This window comes from Ylistrum balloti, unplaced genomic scaffold, assembly GCF_031769215.1.
Source record: "Ylistrum balloti isolate Yb309-2 unplaced genomic scaffold, AGI_CSIRO_Ybal_v1 Utg369986, whole genome shotgun sequence".
Classification (NCBI taxonomy): Eukaryota; Metazoa; Mollusca; class Bivalvia; order Pectinida; family Pectinidae; genus Ylistrum; species Ylistrum balloti.
Window position 1 is genome coordinate 226 of NW_026782071.1, and position 17,592 is coordinate 17,817.

Below are 17,592 nucleotides of genomic sequence, written 5' to 3' on the forward strand. Positions count from 1 at the left end.
ATTTTATATCTTCTTAAATTCTTATTTCAAATTTGACGACAATAATGTGAACAAATCAAAATAGGTAAAAAAAAAATAACAAAATATACACAACCATATATTTATCGCCAACAAGCCAAATGATAAATAGCTCTATGATGAAGTTGACTAAATAAAACCTTTGAAATATCTAAAATGTTGCAATTACTATCCTATCAATATGAGGATTTAGACAAATCGAAAGGACTTTATACCTACTTCTCTATTTTAAATGTATTGCAAAGTAATAGTCCTTACTTATCATAATAAAAGACAAAGAATATAAGTTATAACAGAGTCAACATCATGATCAGTACAGTATTAAAAATACATTATTCATAAATCATGAGCACCAAATGTACCTTGCCTACGAAGCGCAAACTTTTTATCTTCAAAAACTTGAAAAAGTGTCATGGCGGTGGGTGTGAAAAACCTGAAAAAGTGTCATATCGGCGGGTGTGCGCGTGAGACGAACAGTCCAATTCGGTGACGTCTAATGAGGTAAAGTGATGTTATGTATTAAGACGATCTTTCCACAACGACAAGGATTAAAACAAAACTGATGTTCTGTTTGTAAGTTTTGTTTGTTTATAAGTGCTGTTAGTTGATAATTCAAACCAAGCCCCCAGACTAGCTTCTTATCAATTCAAACGTACAGTGTTCCGTAAGCTTACGTCATGTCGAGAATTCCGTAAAATAAATTGTTCTAAATTTATCAATAGTTCAACCACACTATGATTCTTGTTTGAAATATATAGTAATCGTATTGTTATTAAAAAATAAAGTAATTTTGGATGCTTTTAAAATAGCGATTTTTTAAGATTGCGGCATTATTTACACAGAAAATTGCCGCTAGATGGCTCTAACTCTTTTCGATATTTCAGCCAATGAGAAGGCCAGGTTCGGTAAATTTTGTCTGAAAGGCCGTCGCAATAGGATATGCGTACTGAGTACGTTTAGCCTAATAATCCGGAATTATTTACCGACCCCCACAGCGATATTAGAATTTATTTAAGCGCCTGAATAACGTTGATTACTCTTCAAAAACATGGCGGCAGAAAAGGAATCTTACAGCAAATTTTTGTTCACCGATGACAACGGAGAACCTCTCATATTTTACATGCGACCATGTGCTGCAAAAACAACACTAAAACCTTTGGTAGAGGTAACCATAATTCAAAAATCGTTACCTGTTCTTAATTTTACTACTTGTTACACATAATTTGATGCTGAAATTGTTATCGGCATCAGACATCATTGTAGTTTTATTTTATCTTTTGTTCATATGACTGTTGTATTATGAAAAAAGCAAAGTCTTAAAAAAAGCGGATATATACCTACTGATTTCTGTAATTACCGAAACAGAGGAATCGGGACTGAAAGAAGATATATATACGCTATAATTTAACTAGGCCTGTGTACAGTGTACTGTATCTATTAGCATTTCATTTAGATACATAAAGCCAATAAAAGTAGGAGTCATTCTGGTCTGCATTGAAAACAAAATTGATAGGGTTATTGACAGGTTGATTTTATACTGTATTTGGGTCTTCATTACTGTCTTTTAGTGTCCACGTAGTTGGATTATAACATATACAAGATTGCTCTTCAAGTTTTGGAATATTGTATTAGCATGTGCTGCTCTGGATGGATCTCTTGGCACATGGCAGGAATAGCTCAGTGGCAAGCATCAGATCACAATACATGGAATAGATATGTATGTGCTAAAATGCAGAACAAAGAAGGATGTACAATTACTTATAAAGCAAATTGTAATGAATCAAAAAAAAATGTGATTCAAATATGATTGCCAAGCTATATAAAAGTTTCACAAGATTAAAAAATACCCAAAAGGCTTATGTATGTACAAAAATAGTAAAACCTACCTCTTCACATGGGAAGATGGCTTTATTCAGGGGACACATTGAGCTAATTCTACAAACACTATCAAGATTTGACCAATTGATAAATATATCTAAGACATAAGCATTTACTTGAATTTGAAGAACACTTAACCTCACTGAAATGAAATGCCAGAGCATTTTTTTTATAAAGTAAAATGATACAAGAATTTCAAATATGCAAAAACAGCAAAAAATCTGTCAACTTGACAAAATCATTCAGAATCTACTGAATTTATGATATAACTTTTCCATATGAATAAAAGTATTTACGATCAGACAAAAAAAGACAAGGTATTAAACATAGTCTGTACTCACAAAAGATTCCAGAACTCAAAAGTTGACAGCAGAAAGAAAAAGACAGAACCACCATCATTCAAAACCAAAACAGGTGTTTAAGTTTGTGTGTGGAATGCACAAAATAGATTTCCCCTCTGACCTTTAAAACTGGTTCACATAGCATGAGCGAATTCCAATCCATACCATTTTATAACAAAACAATTGATCAGAATTCAACTAATTCAAACAAACAAAAAATAAACAAAAAAAAATATTAAAAAACAAATACACCAGAATTGGGCACTTCTTCAACATATACATGGTGAAATCCTTCAGTTTTAAACTAACATATTTTCTGCTCTTCTGAGTTTGAATGTGAACTATTCATTAAATGAACTAAAACACATAATCTTGTATCTGTGAATGATATGGTAACTTATCATATTCAAGTAATAATGGAATACAGCATGAGCTACAGCAATGTTTGTGGTACCTTCACACAAGGGAGGTAACTTGAATACCAGTCACCCAGCTGCTTGATTTCTATGAAAATATCAAGAGGTAGTTGTACAGTCTCCACGTTAAGGACCCCATGATTATCACATTTGCGAAGGGATGCAACTCTTGTTTGTACCATTTCCAAGTCATTAAGGAGCTATGTTAGGGGCACAATATGCATTGACTGGTCTAGTTTTTTTATCACAAAATGTCAGCACTTATTTAAGCTGTGGTTTCCGTTGGTGTTTGTGGGGTCTGTCTGTAGCTATGGAACTGCTAAATAATAACTCATTTACTCTGGTATGTAATAAGAGTATACGAAATGGATAGCTTTTAAATAAAGTTGGCAAATAAGAATGTCATACAGAGTTTGTTCAACCTCTGTCAAAGGTGTTAGTGCTTGCTGCATATCATGAAAACAATATACACTTTATATACAGGTAACCAGGGTTTCCTCTGAAGTCAACATTATTACTATACATTAAAGATGGACATATTTCTGATGTAGGATGTCTTTCTGTCAAAATGTCAATTGTTTGGGGAGAGAAGGGATTTGAGCAAGCAAGATAAACAGCTTTTACTTCAACATTGTGATTACATTAGTTTACATAGTATGTCAATGAAAAATCAGAAAAATGCCTTGTAATATTACAGTCAGTACATGCAATAAAGCCACATCATAACTTGGAAATAATCATAGGAGTGAAAAGAGCTTGCATTTTATATTTAAATGAAAGGAAGAGTAAAAGTGTTTCTTAATGTAGAATTTGCTTTATATTTGCTAAAACTTTCAATTTTATGATTCTTAGATTAGTAGAATATGCCCTGTACTTTGTATATTAAAGTATTATGTACATTACAGTTTAATTGATAAAAAGTAGACTTTATTTTATCTTATTGTTCTTACAGAATGGAGGCGGAGGGATGACTGTCAAAGTAACCAAAAAATGCATCAAGTAAGATCTACTTACCCTTTATTTTTCTCTATTTTGTCCTTGATTCTCATTACATGATGAAAATCTAGACATTCCAAATTAAAATGTAAGAAATCCTAAATATTTGGTTATTTTTTATATTTTACTTCTAGCAGAACTAAATTACACTCTCATTGCTGGATAAACTTTCCCCGTAGATGTTTTCAAAGTTTTGAAATTTCATATTCTTTAAAAGTTAAAAGAAAGGAAAAGTAGTTGTATGATATATTTCAATATGCCTTCAACTTCTTATGACTTGAGAAGATTAGAATTTCCTGCAAATTTTGGGAAACACCAGGCTTTGATATTTCGTGTTTTGTACAGCTGTTCTTACGTTCAGTCTGAGAAGAATTATGAAAATATAACCTTTTCAGATATTTGAAGACAAAAACAGCTTTTTTATGGAGGATTTACCTTAAGAAACTTTGAAATCTTAAATACCAAGCATATAAATTAAAAATGAAATTTAAAATTCTTTATGAACTTTAAAAAAAAGTATTTAATTTAATTTTACTGATTCAAACTATTTTTTCATTGGAAGCTTCAATCTAATGGTACATATATTATATACAATGATTTATTCAAAGTCAGTTGTGATCTCCTGTTGTGAGTTTTGAAAAGTTGTGATCTGTGAGTTTTCAATAAGATACCAGGAACATTTCTATACAACAAGAAAGCCATCCCACAAGTAGTAAATACCATATGTATACTTTTGCTATAATTTCTGTGTTCTTTTTTAATGTTTTCACTGTTTTACAGGCTTGCTGTAGAGACAGACCAGATTTCATCAGAAGATTATATATCAACGAAGTATATCCTGGATTGTGTGAAAGATAATAAACTCCTGGCTATAGATAAATACAGGTGTGTGTGTGTAGAATACCATTTATAATCCCTGTAATAAACTCCTGGCTATAGATAAATACAGGTGTGTGTGGAATACCATTTATAATCCCTGTAATAAACTCCTGGCTATAAATACAGTGTGTGTGTGTAGAATACCATTTATAATCCCTGTAATAAACTCCTGGCTATAGATAAATACAGTGTGTGTGTGTGAATACCATTTATAATCCCTGTAATAAACTCCTGGCTATAGATAAATACAGGTGTGTGTGTGTAATCCAGGTGTGTGTGTGTAGAATACCATTTATAATCCCTGTAATAAACTCCTGGCTATAGATAAATACAGGTGTGTGTGTGTAGAATACCATTTATAATCCCTGTAATAAACTCCTGGCTATAGATAAATACAGGTGTGTGTGTGTAGAATACCATTTATAATCCCTGTAATAAACTCCTGGCTATAGATAAATACAGGTGTGTGTGTGTAGAATACCATTTATAATCCCTGTAATAAACTCCTGGCTATAGATAAATACAGGTGTGTGTGTGTAGAATACCAGGTGTGTGTGTTATAATCCCTGTAATAAACTCCTGGCTATAGATAAATACAGGTGTGTGTGTGTAGAATACCATTTATAATCCCTGTAATAAACTCCTGGCTATAGATAAATACAGGTGTGTGTGTAGAATACCATTTATAATCCCTGTAATAAACTCCTGGCTATAGATAAATACAGGTGTGTGTGTAGAATACCATTTATAATCCCTGAATACCATTTATAATCCCTGTAATAAACTCCTAGCTATAGATAAATACAGGTGTGTGTGTGTGTAGAATACCATTTATAATCCCTGTAATAAACTCCTGGCTATAGATAAATACAGGTGTGTGTGTGTGTGTAGAATACCATTTATAATCCCTGTAATAAACTCCTGGCTATAGATAAATACAGGTGTGTGTGTGTAGAATACCATTTATAATCCCTGTAATAAACTCCTGGCTATAGATAAATACAGGTGTGTGTGTGTAGAATACCATTTATAATCCCTGTAATAAACTCCTGGCTATAGATAAATACAGGTGTGTCTGTAGAATACCATTGTAAACCATCATGGTTCATGGTTTTCATCAAATATCTGAGATAGCCTTTCAGAATCATGTGTTGTAAAGGGTCATCTGGAAGTCACATCTGTATTATTTAGAAGATGTCCTGTTAAGTTTGCACCTAATTTTGACCGTATTATTTCTGAAAATTGTATAGATTCCTCTTGGTCCTTAAATGTGCCTGTTTGATTTTGGGACTGATCTGGGTAGTAGAATGACTGACAGGCAGCCATCTTGGATTTCGCTGTGTAAAGTTTGTTATCCCTATTTAGTTGTGCCCATTTGATTTTAGGTCTAATCATAAAGACAAAATGGCCGACAGACGGCCATCTTTTATTTCACCAAGTAAAGTTTGTTGTTGCTATTTCTTGAGAAGTACTCGATGGATCTTTCCCAGATTTCATATGTAAGTTTCCCTTTGTCCCTACTTGTGTCCGTTTGATTTTTGGAATGATCAGAAAAACAAAATGGCTGACAGGCTGCCATCTTTCACTTTGAAACGTTGTTATCACTATTACTAGAGAATAAATGCATAGATTTTTATCCAATTTCAAGTGTAGGGGACCCTTAGTCCTTGATTGCTCCCACTTGATTTTGGGTCTGAGCAGAAAAAGAACATGGCCAACAAGTGGCCATCTTGGATTTTGATTTTGAAAGTTTGTTATTTCTGCTTCTTGAGAAATGCTTCATACTTATATCTCAGATATTATACATAGGTTCCCCTTTGTCCCTAGTTGTGCCTGTTTCAGTTTTGAACTTATCACAAAAATAAAATGGCCGACAGTATCTAGGATTTGGCAGGTAAAGATTATCATTGCTAAGGAATGTTCAAATTTCATATCATTAAGAGCGAAAACAGAGAGAAGCGAAAAGAAAGGAAAATTTCCAACTTTCAAAAAGCAGATATAGATCAAACAATGGTGGGTGCCAAGATCCTTCTGGGATCTCTTGTTAAGGAAATGTATTTTGTAAGAAAGAAATTTTGTCAAATTTTAATAAATTGTATCTAAGTTGAAAGTATAACCAAGGAAATTTTAGTTAAATTTAAAAGATTTTTTTTTTTGTTTCAGATTAAAACCAAAGAAATGCAGTGCTGACCATTCTTTAGATGAGGTAGAAATTTCAGATGACCTCAGTCCTGCTGCCAAAATCCAGAAAACAGGAACACTTCCATTAGGGTAGGAAGAGTCTGTAATTGGCAGATAAGTTAATTACTGCAGAGAAGATCACTCATATTTATTGTAGTATTGTTACCAAGAAATACTCTTCCAATGCTTAATATCACAATAGGGCCGTCAGTGGAGTGTTGGCCTACACAACCTCAGATGTAGATCTAGAGAGTGTAATTTGACCCTCCCTACCTTCGGCAGTTTGTGTTTCATAGGAAGCTGAGAAACAGACATGTCTGTGCTGAAATGGTTGTGTCCTTGGGTAAGACACTTATCCCCAGTTCTCTAGATGACATGTGACAGGCCTCTGTATGTTGTTTAGTGAGGTTGCCAAAAGCTGCTAGAAGAAGATCTGACCTCAGATTTGACCCAGACAGTTCATGGGATGATGAACGCTCAACAAACAAACAATTGTCTGGTCATAAGCCCCTTCTTTCCCCCCTCCCTCCTTCCATTACCTTGATTTAGAGCCAACAAGTTTTGCCCCCTGTAAGTTTTGCAGGATAATTGTGGTATTATTCGAAGTAGAAATCCTTCTTGGATCCAGCTCTGGGCCCTTCAATTAGAATGCAAAAAACACTAATGTCGATCTTTTCATAAAAAAATGATTACTCAAAGGTTGAAATATTTAACTCAAACAAAAACAAAAATTTATTTGTTGTAGACGTCAAAAATATACCTTGCAAGAGGACCTGTCCATTCTGAACTATTTCGAGAAGAACAGGGAATCTATCTCTATGTGGAATGGCCTGAAGGTGTGGCAAACTATGAGTTTACTTCAGGTATGTACAATATTTGCATGTATTGTAAACAAAATGGATGCTGCAATTCTTCATGATTGTTACCACAAGTGATACTTATTCTGGTCATGTACCAGGTCTGCAAAATCTAATGTTCAGAAAATGAAAATTGTTGATTGATGTAGTCAGGTCGAAAAGGCTTCCTCACATCATTCTGCATATTTAAAAAATATAAACAAAAATATTTTCAAATGATTATTAGGTTTGAAAAAATTCAGTCAGTTGGTTTGATAATTTTATAATGGCTGTATATGTACATGTATCGGTTTGAATTCCAGGTTACTGAACACTCAGCTGAGTCCATGAAGGACAGATTTAGGAAGAAAATCCTGCCAAAGTTAGATTCATACAATGTGTCCAGTAATCTCAAGTTTTTATTTACCAAGAAAACAAAATATATCACAGGTATCTACTTTTTGTCAAATTGTAGTTCTGTACCCTAATTTAAACAAAATCCAACCACAGATTTTATCAAGACAGAAAAATGGCAAGAGTATTGTCATTGATCCACCATCATAAGACACTGAGCTGTTAAATTGTTAAATCTCTGATTTTAAATAATAGTTATCTTGGAAATATTTATCATTTTAACTCGCCAGCTTGATAAATTTTGTGAGAACCAAATGATGACTGTTAGAGGATATTGTATTGTTTTACATGAGACAGTATTCTAACTTTTAACAAAGATTAAACGTGTATATTATTTGATCATGAAATATATCAGGCAAAAAGGAATCCTGGTTCTTTGGGTCCGCACTCATCTGTTTTGAAGCTGAAAAAGGCTCCTCATTATATATGTTTTTTCTAGGTTAGAAAAGAAGACTTCTACATCATTCTTTGAAGAATGATCAGCACTAACTAAACATTCTCCAGGAATATGCATTATATTTAACCATAAAACTAAAAGGCCATAAATGTGCAACACAAAGAACTATAATAGATCATTGTTTTTATTGAAGGAGTTGAAATAAAAATAGATGAAGTTTGGTAAAATGACAATTTCATGCTCTCATTTGCTTTTCAACAGTATAATATTAAAAGAAAAACCTCCTTGACATCATAATACAATTTTTCCTTTGTAAAGCCATCAGAGACACTTTGATAATTCAGGAATACGGTACAACACACTGGTGAGGTCATAATGTTGATACATATATATATTATTGAAGGATACATGCTTCTTTGTGAGAATTTATTTCAATACCCAAAAGATTTCTGCACAAGTAACAATTGCATAAATGTTTTATCAGGGGAGATAAATCTAATATATGTAATGATTAAAGTATTTGATGTACCATATACCCTTAAATATATTATTAATTACTTTTGTGGAATTTTTAACAACATTAATTTTGGACAATATTTTGGATACAACCATGTCTATTATCTGGAATATAAGAATATGTTATAACTGATAGACCATTTGTAGCAAACATACACCATAGAGGCCTGCAACAATTTAGTGTCTGGAGTGTTGGCCCTGAAGTAAAGATCTGAAGTGTATGGTTTGTTGCTCTCACTGGTTCAATGGTCCCTACCAATGGCAGTTTGTGTTTCTCAGGACCAGTCTATGTACACATGTACTTGATGCAGTTCTAAATAAGATTCATTTAATTATGGGGCTGCTGCACCTCCTGATCTAGATTTTTATTTTTCTTTCGATCACTTTGGATTTTCCTCATTCACATCTTACGCTTAAAAATTCATGCCCTTAGCATCGCTGACTTGTCGTAGAAGGACAAAACCACTGCATTGTTTGGCTCTACGTTATCTTACATTAAATCATTAAATTCTGCTTTTCATTAAATTGGTCAAAACACTTAATCCTTATCGAACTGGATGGTGTGTGATGGGCCTCCTGTTTGTTGTTCAGTGAGGTAGTTGAGGGACATATTATCTCAAAAGGATCTTGGCTGTTCAAGGGTGATAAACCCAGCAGACAAGTGATTAAACAAAAATATACATACCGATGGACTTACTGCAAAAAACATGTTAACATCAAAAAGTGGAAGATTATATGTGTTTAGTGCTTGAAAATAACTGCCTGTTACTGTTGTTTATGTAGTTGTGTACAGATGTGAAATGCTATTTTCTTTATATAGAATGTTCTCTGAAGCAAGTGGAGAGTGGACACGGAGATTCTTTTGATGAATACTTACTGGATAGTGTAACTACAGAGTCTCCAAAAAAGGGGAGTTACTCTATCCGAGTTGTGTTGAAAGATGTGCTGAAGTCAGATAAAGAAAAATCCTCACCACCAAAGAAAGCTATGTCTGAATTTTTATCACCGAAGGAAAAAAGTGCGAAGGAAAATAGTGTAGAGATAGGAAAAACTAAACAAAAATCGACTCAACTTTCTGATGATTTAAATAAGGGTATGCAGAAAATGGACGAGGAAGTAGGTCAACATGACGGTCCTTCACTGAGGAAAAGGAAAACAAACAATGTCAAACAATGTTTTGACTCATCATCCCAGTCAAGTAAGGAAGCCAGTGATTCCATTACTAGACTGAAGAAGAGACCAAAGACATCTGTTAATCAACCCAGTATGGTAAACTTTCCCTGTTTTATCACAACCAAACAAAATAATGAAAAAAAAATCACAAACTAAAGGGTCTTTTGCAGTTAATTAATGACAAACAATCAGTTTGGTTATTATGATCTATCTTTTAACTAGATAAACAATATTACAATATTTTATTTATTCAAAGTAGATCTGTGTTTAGATAAACAATACTTTATTGATTCAATACTTTATTGATTCAAAGTAGATCTGTGTTTAGATAAACAATACTTTATTGATTCAAAGTAGATCTGTGTTTAGATAAACAATACTTTATTTATTCAAAGTAGATCTGTGTTTAGATAAACAATATTTTATTTATTCAAAGTAGATCTGTGTTTAGATAAACAATACTTTATTGATTCAAAGTAGATCTGTGTTTAGATAAACAATATTTTATTTATTCAAAGTAGATCTGTGTATAGATAAACAATACTTTATTGTTCTATATTATTTTGTTGATAAATAATCTTTTGTTAGAATCAAGCTTTACAAAAGTTAGACATATCTCTGTGTAATCATGGCACCACAGAGATCAACATCCTTTTCCATATATTAAAAAAAAAGTTAGATCTAGCCATAGAATGATGAACGATTAAGTTTGGAAGTAAAGTTAACAGCCATTTGATGGCTGTATTATTAGAGAACCACTGAATTCAGTTTCTTGTGACATGTATTACAGGTTGAAAAACAGAGAGACAAAGGCACTCTAAAGCCGTCTTCAGCAAAATCACCCCTGCCTTTATCAAGGTCCAATGTGAAGAATGCTAATGGACTGCACCATACATCTGATAAAGGTACAGTTATACAGGAGGCACACTGCTACTATAAACTCATTTACATCAAGAATGAGGGGTCAGGGTTACTGTTGTGTCATCATTATTTGTGGTGTTTTTATTTTCATGGAATTTGCACATGCTAATGAAAATCAGCTTTTTGTAAATAACGAAATTTTTGCATGACGTTGATATTCTGTTTTATAGTAGGATTATAAATTTATGATCAGGCTATCCTTGGTTAACATTTTGTGGTACAAGTGTGGACATATATTGATGTGGAACCAAAACTTAAAATAAAAACCTGATCATTGGCAGATCGCATAATATTTGCTGAAAAAGGGAATTTGTCTTTCTCACCTAATTGGTCTTTGAAAAATTTCCACATGTAAGTTTTTGCATTAGAATTTGAAAACTTGATATCAGTATCACAATACTTGTATTACTTCAGGAGAAAGCTCATCAGCAGAGTCAACTTGACTATTTCAATTTTTAGTTTCTTTCCTGTCATAATAGGGAAATTGAAGCTAGACTCTGGTGTTTTTACATTTGTCTGTCCACAATAATTACAAGTAATTATGTTTAGTTTGGTTTCTTAAAAAATGTGAATACTACAGCAGCTCTGATGTTGTAAGTACATGTACTATAAACACAGTATATATTTTCACTCAAAAAAATGTTGACATTTGATTATGTGGATTAGTAATACTCACAAACTCAATAAGACAATATTCCAAACTGTTTATCATTTGGCGGACATATGTTTATTTAGAGTACCATCAAGGAAAATAAACCTACACAACAGTTACTGATTTTGACTGTGGTTTGATCAGCATTTAAAACTCAGGAGAAATGTGTCATTATTGAAGATAAAAACTTGTGTTTTAATTGATAGATTTTTATTTATATTATTCTTGTGTTTTCAGATTCTATTGGTTAAACTATGTATGTAAACAATTAAAAAATGATATCCCATATATTCCTGACTGAAGTATTTTGGGATTCGATCATTTCTGTGGTTCAAAGCAAGGAAGATGAGAAGAATATGATTCTGAGAACTTATTATCCGCCCACCATGAATTTCTGGAAGGAAACATAGGAATGCTTCCATACATATACATATGTAGGAACACAACACTTATCCTTATCTCTAGCAGCTTTTTTTTTCATCATACTTCAAACACTAAGTAATTGACCATTATATCTCAGATGACTTTGAATTTCAGGTTTCTTGGGTTAAGGTTAAGGTCACTGGTACTGTTATTTACTATTTTTAGAAAATCCTTTTCAGCACTCAAGTGGCTTCATTTCTTAAGGGATTTTTATCAAACTTTACTTGCTGACTATCATATCTTGGAAAGTTCAAATTACAGGGTTCAAGGGTCAAGGTCAAAGCCACTTATTTAAGAAAATTATTTTCAGTGTTCTTGCAGCTTCATTTTTAGCCCACCATCTAATAGATGGTGGGTTATTCAAATCGCCCTGCGTCCGTGGTCTGTCCGTCCGTCCGTAAACAATTCTTGTTACAGCTATTTCTGGAAAAGTACTGGATGGATCTTTCTCAAATTCCATATGCAGGTTCCCCTTGGTCCCTAGTTGTGCATTGTACCTTTTTTGAACTGATTCGCATTCAAGATGGCCGACAGGTGGCCATCTTGGATTTTGGAAGTAAAAGTTTGTTACCGCTATTTATGGAAAAGGACTGGATGGATCTTTCTCAAATTTCATATGCAGTTTCCCCTTGGTCCCTAGTTGTGCATTTTACCTTTTCTGGACTGATTCGAATTCAAGATGGCCGACAGGTGGCCATCTTGGATTTTGGAAGTAAAAGTTTGTAATCGCTATTTATGGAAAAGGACTGGATGGATCTTTCTCAAATTTCATATGCAGTTTCCCCTTGGTCCCTAGTTGTGCATTTTACCTTTTCTGGACTGATTCGAATTCAAGATGGCCGACAGGTGGCCATCTTGGATTTTGGAAGTAAAAGTTTGTTACCGCTATTTATGGAAAAGGACTGGATGGATCTTTCTCAAATTTCATATGCAGTTTCCCCTTGGTCCCTAGTTGTGCATTGTACCTTTTCTGGACTGATTCGAATTCAAGATGGCCGACAGGTGGCCATCTTAGGTTTTGGATGTAAAAGTTTGTTACCGCTATTTCTTGGAAAGTACTGGATGGATCTTTCTCAAATTTCATATGCAGGTTCCCCTTGGTCCCTAGTTGTGCATTGTACCTTTTTGGACTGATCCGAAATCAAGATGGCTGACAGGCAGCTATCTTGGATTTTGAGAGTGAAATCTTGTTACTGCTATATCTGAGGAAGTACTGGATGGATCCTTCTGATATTTCATAGATATTGGTTTCCCTTGGTCCCTAGTTGTGCATTGTACCTTTTTTGGACTGATTTGAAATCAAGGTGGCCCACAGGCAGCCATCTTGGATGTTGACAGTAATACAGCACAAGCATATTGTCCATTATCCACCTGTAACTGACTGCTATCTAATAATACTTTGGGATCTTTTTCAAATATTTGCTAATAGGTGCTTAATAAAAATATCTTGTGCCATCATTGAGTACATTCAATGAAGACCAGTTCATGAACATTTACAACACCTGTAACAAACAAAAAAAAATAAACAAATCTTCAAGAACTGAAAACAGATCCTCAGATGGTGGGCGCCAAGATCCCTCTGGGATCTCTTGTTTGAGGCATTTCAATCAATCATTACACACTTATAATGGACTGATATATCTCAGAGAATATGGAGATCCAGGCTTGTAAGGTCAAAGTCACATGCTATTTTTAGAAAACACTTCCCGGCACTCAATGGGCTGAATTCCCTTAGGAATCTATCGTGAAAGATCAAAAATTCATATAAAGGACCATAATATCACAGACAACTTTATTTTGCAAGGTTATAGGGTCAAAATTAAGGCCACGTCAGGTGGAACTGTAAGGGAATTTGTATCTTTCTCAATGCCATATTGTTCTCAAGATTTAAACTAACTTTATAGCTTTATGCAGGTACCTGGAAGTTGAAAAAAAAACCAAAGCTCTTCAATTTGTTTCAGCTAAACGGCTGGACTATGTTATGGAGAAATTCTTCGAATCTGAAGAAGATAAGATTTTCCAACTGAAATATTTTGGTAAGAAAAAGTTTTTCTTGTTTTTTATAGAATATAATGTTGAAATTGTACTGAAATAACCATACCTCCCACAATGAAGTTGAGAGACTGGAATCACCTTGTCTGGATTTCCACAAATCTTGTTCAGTTAACTCCTCTCTAACCTCTGGACCGCATTCAGTGAAACCACACAAGAATGTTCATGTGCATGCAAGTTTTACTTGGTAGAAATTTTGGTTGCCATGGTGGCTAGGTCAAAATACTCAAGTTTTTGTGTAATATGGCCCTAGCTCATCAGTGCTTTTATCAGTTTGCCATGACGCGGTATAACTTTACTGATTGGAACCATAATTGAGGCTGCTGATTGGTAGATATTGGGATATTGTCTGATTTTGTTTAAAGTAAGGTTGGCCCTCTGGGAGCATTACTTATTCCTCAAAAATACTAAATTGAATTCAAACTTTCAGATGAATTCGCTCCTTCAGAGAGAACCATCCACAATTTAGAAAAAGAAAGCAGCGAGGAGGAAGACCAGAAAGATGTTAAAGAGGAAGAAATAGAGGAGACCATCTACTTTGTTAAGGTATGGAAATAAAAGGACATTTTTACAGAGAACAACAGGTGTTTTACTGGATACTTGGTTATCAGATTGTTTTCTCGTGGAGGAGGAGAAGGCCATATAAAGATGATGTTCAGAGATCCATCAAATGTACATCAAAGAATATCAGGAATGTTTTTATCTGTGTTTTTCATGGTCTTTGTCATCACTCTGCCAGACAAATTTTGATCAAATTCATAAAAATGTTTATATCAGCTATACATGTCCTTGAACTTGAGGCTCAGTTATAAGTGTAATGGAAGAAATTTAATGGTGTAGTGCATAATTCATTTTAAAAAAACGTGTATATAAGTATTTTCCTTTGGTATTATTTTTAGGCTCAAAGTAACCAGTTATGGTTTCAGAATATCGTCTCAACCTTTGGAACTCGGTGTTAAATTACTATTAATCCTAGCTTTTTGATAGGTTGACCAAAGCCTATAATTTTGTCATATTACCTAGCAACGGTTGTATACTGCAAATAGTGCCACGATCTTTCAAGAGTTTCAAATAACTTTTTGTGGTCATCTGCTAAAAGAGTCATTGGTTGTTTGGCATACTATTGGTTATGTTTCACATTAAAAACGACAAATACATATATCACCAACATGTTTATCCTTTCAGTCATTTCTGTACTTTGATAATTTTATACAACTGAATCAATGTATTTTGAAATAAAAGGTTTTCATTTGGTTAAGATAATGGTTTATATGTTTGAATGTGGAGCAAGGTAAGACAGGGGACTTCCTGTAAAATCATTATTTTTTTGTTTTGGAGGGGGCGGGGTTGGGACTTACTGTTAAATCATTAGTTTGGGTGGGGTTAATGTAGAGTAAGGTCAGACAGGGGACTTACTGTTAAATCATTAGTTTGGGTGGGGTTAATGTAGAGTAAGGTCAGACAGGGGACTTACTGTTAAATCATTAGTTTGGGTGGGGTTAAGGTAGAGTAAGTTCAGACAGGGGACTTACTGTTAAATCGTTAGTTTGGTGTGGGTTTATTTTTATTGAATTCAGAGATGCTCTTAATCCAAGATATTCAGGTGTTTATGAGCCCCATGAATACGACTGACCTTACAGTAATAAGACTTTCACACTTTCTTGTTTAGAATTAAGTACAGTGATCGGACAAATAATTTCTGATGCCCATTGTTTCTTTGAACAGGACCTGATGAAAAAATATGATCTGACAGCTAAACAGGTGCTTCATGCTCTCTTCATCAACAATGGCTGCTGTGACGACACGATGAGCTGGATAGAGACTGGCCTCAACACAGCAGGTATTTATTAAAATCTACCCATAGGTATTAAACTTACATGGTGGTATGATAAAGTGCCTTGGTTTACGTGGTAGTGTGATAAAGTGCCTTGGTTTACGTGGTAGTGTGATAAAGTGCCTTGGTTTACGTGGTGGTGTGATAAAGTGCCTTGGTTTACGTGGTGGTGTGATAAAGTGCCTTGGTTTACGTGGTGGTGTGATAAAGTGCCTTGGTTTACGTGGTGGTGTGATAAAGTGCCTTGGTTTACGTGGTAGTGTGATAAAGTGCCTTGGTTTACGTGGTAGTGTGATAAAGTGCCTTGGTTTACGTGGTAGTGTGATCAAGTGCCTTGGTTACGTGGTAGTGTGATAAAGTGCCTTGGTTTACGTGGTAGTGTGATCAAGTGCCTTGGTTACATGGTAGTGTGATAAAGTGCCTTGGTTTACGTGGTAGTGTGATCAAGTGCCTTGGTTACGTGGTAGTGTGATCAAGTGCCTTGGTTTACATGGTAGTGTGATCAAGTGCCTTGGTTTACGTGGTAGTGTGATAAAGTGCCTTGGTTTACGTGGTAGTGTGATAAAGTGCCTTGGTTTTCCTGTGTTCAGTTGTGAAGCCTTTTATCTCTACCTAATGATGTTTTCTATGAGTACTTTGTGACTCCTAAATATATTACTGTCACTGTTACAAGGTTAGGTTTAGTAATACAAAGTCCAGAGATTGCTCAAAAGGACTTGATACTTGCCATTCCTCCCTGGTTTGGAGAAGACATCTGATTTTGAACCCCTTATTTTGCTATGTTCAACAAGTGAATTTGCTAAGTTATTCTTGTATTATAAGATCTGATGATTTAATTTGAATAAACAACCCAAAAGATGCTATTTACAAGTGTTCTTTCTTTAAAGGAGAGTATATGTATATATTTTATTGAAGTTTTTATTTTTGAGTATGAGTAATGAAATCTCCCCCATTATAATTTTTAAAGTTTACAAGTATGAAAGTTTTAAAACTTATATCAACATCTTAGAAAGTCATCCTGTCAGAAGCCAAGGGGCAGAAAATCGAAATTCCATTGGGAACTCATAGGATTGACTTATTGGAGGAGAATGGAATAAATTTGTGTTGGTAATTTTACCGGACAACAGTAGGTATATACTACCAAGCATTAAACCTGCCAGTATGTACCTAGATAAGATGTTGCATGTAATGGATTTGTAAATGTTTTAGGATTACCGGCCTGGGATCACCGTGACGATGAAAGACTGATGATGAGTTCTGTGGAGGAGAGCACATTAGACACACTCCGGACAAAATATGGAAGGAAGACGGTCACCAACAGACTTATGTTTCTGGAGGGATTATGACGGTCTAAAATATACCTGGTCGAATAGGTGGTCACTTACAGACTCGTTTCCAGAGAGACTGTGACAGTGGAAAATAAACAAGGCTAAGACTTATTCACATGACAACACGGTGATCATCAAATAATTATTCCTTAGGAAGTGTCGGTCACATGACAACACGGTGATCATCAATTATTTATTCCTTAGGAAGTGTGGGTCACATGACAACACGGTGATCATCAATTATTTATTCCTTAGGAAGTGTCGGTCACATGACAACACAGTTATCATCAATTATTTATTCCTTAGAAAGTGTGGGTCACATGACAATACAGTGATC

At 34.3% G+C, this 17,592-nt stretch overlaps 1 protein-coding gene across 1 annotated transcript; it reads left to right on the forward strand.

Moving 5' to 3' along the window:
• Nucleotides 1–1,066: 1,066 nt before the first annotated feature.
• On the forward strand, nt 1,067–17,574 carry LOC132547869 (telomeric repeat-binding factor 2-interacting protein 1-like). The gene is made up of 12 exons (XM_060211676.1): nt 1,067–1,183; nt 3,606–3,652; nt 4,430–4,534; nt 6,692–6,799; nt 7,455–7,572; nt 7,869–7,995; nt 9,693–10,141; nt 10,836–10,950; nt 14,003–14,077; nt 14,524–14,639; nt 15,819–15,933; nt 17,137–17,574. Exons 1-12 carry the CDS (start codon nt 1,067–1,069, stop codon nt 17,271–17,273), a joined length of 1,629 nt encoding a protein of 542 aa, XP_060067659.1. The 3' UTR covers nt 17,274–17,574.
• The last annotated feature ends 18 nt before the right edge of the window (nt 17,575–17,592 follow it).

Bases quoted from the DNA above. Each gene is read 5' to 3' on its own strand.
- LOC132547869 (XM_060211676.1), top strand. From the start codon at position 1,067: ATGGCGGCAGAAAAGGAATCTTACAGCAAATTTTTGTTCACCGATGAC. The intron at 10,142-10,835 runs GTAAACTTTCCC...CATGTATTACAG, and splicing joins CTGTTAATCAACCCAGTATG to GTTGAAAAACAGAGAGACAA. The intron at 10,951-14,002 runs GTACAGTTATAC...AATTTGTTTCAG, and splicing joins GCACCATACATCTGATAAAG to CTAAACGGCTGGACTATGTT.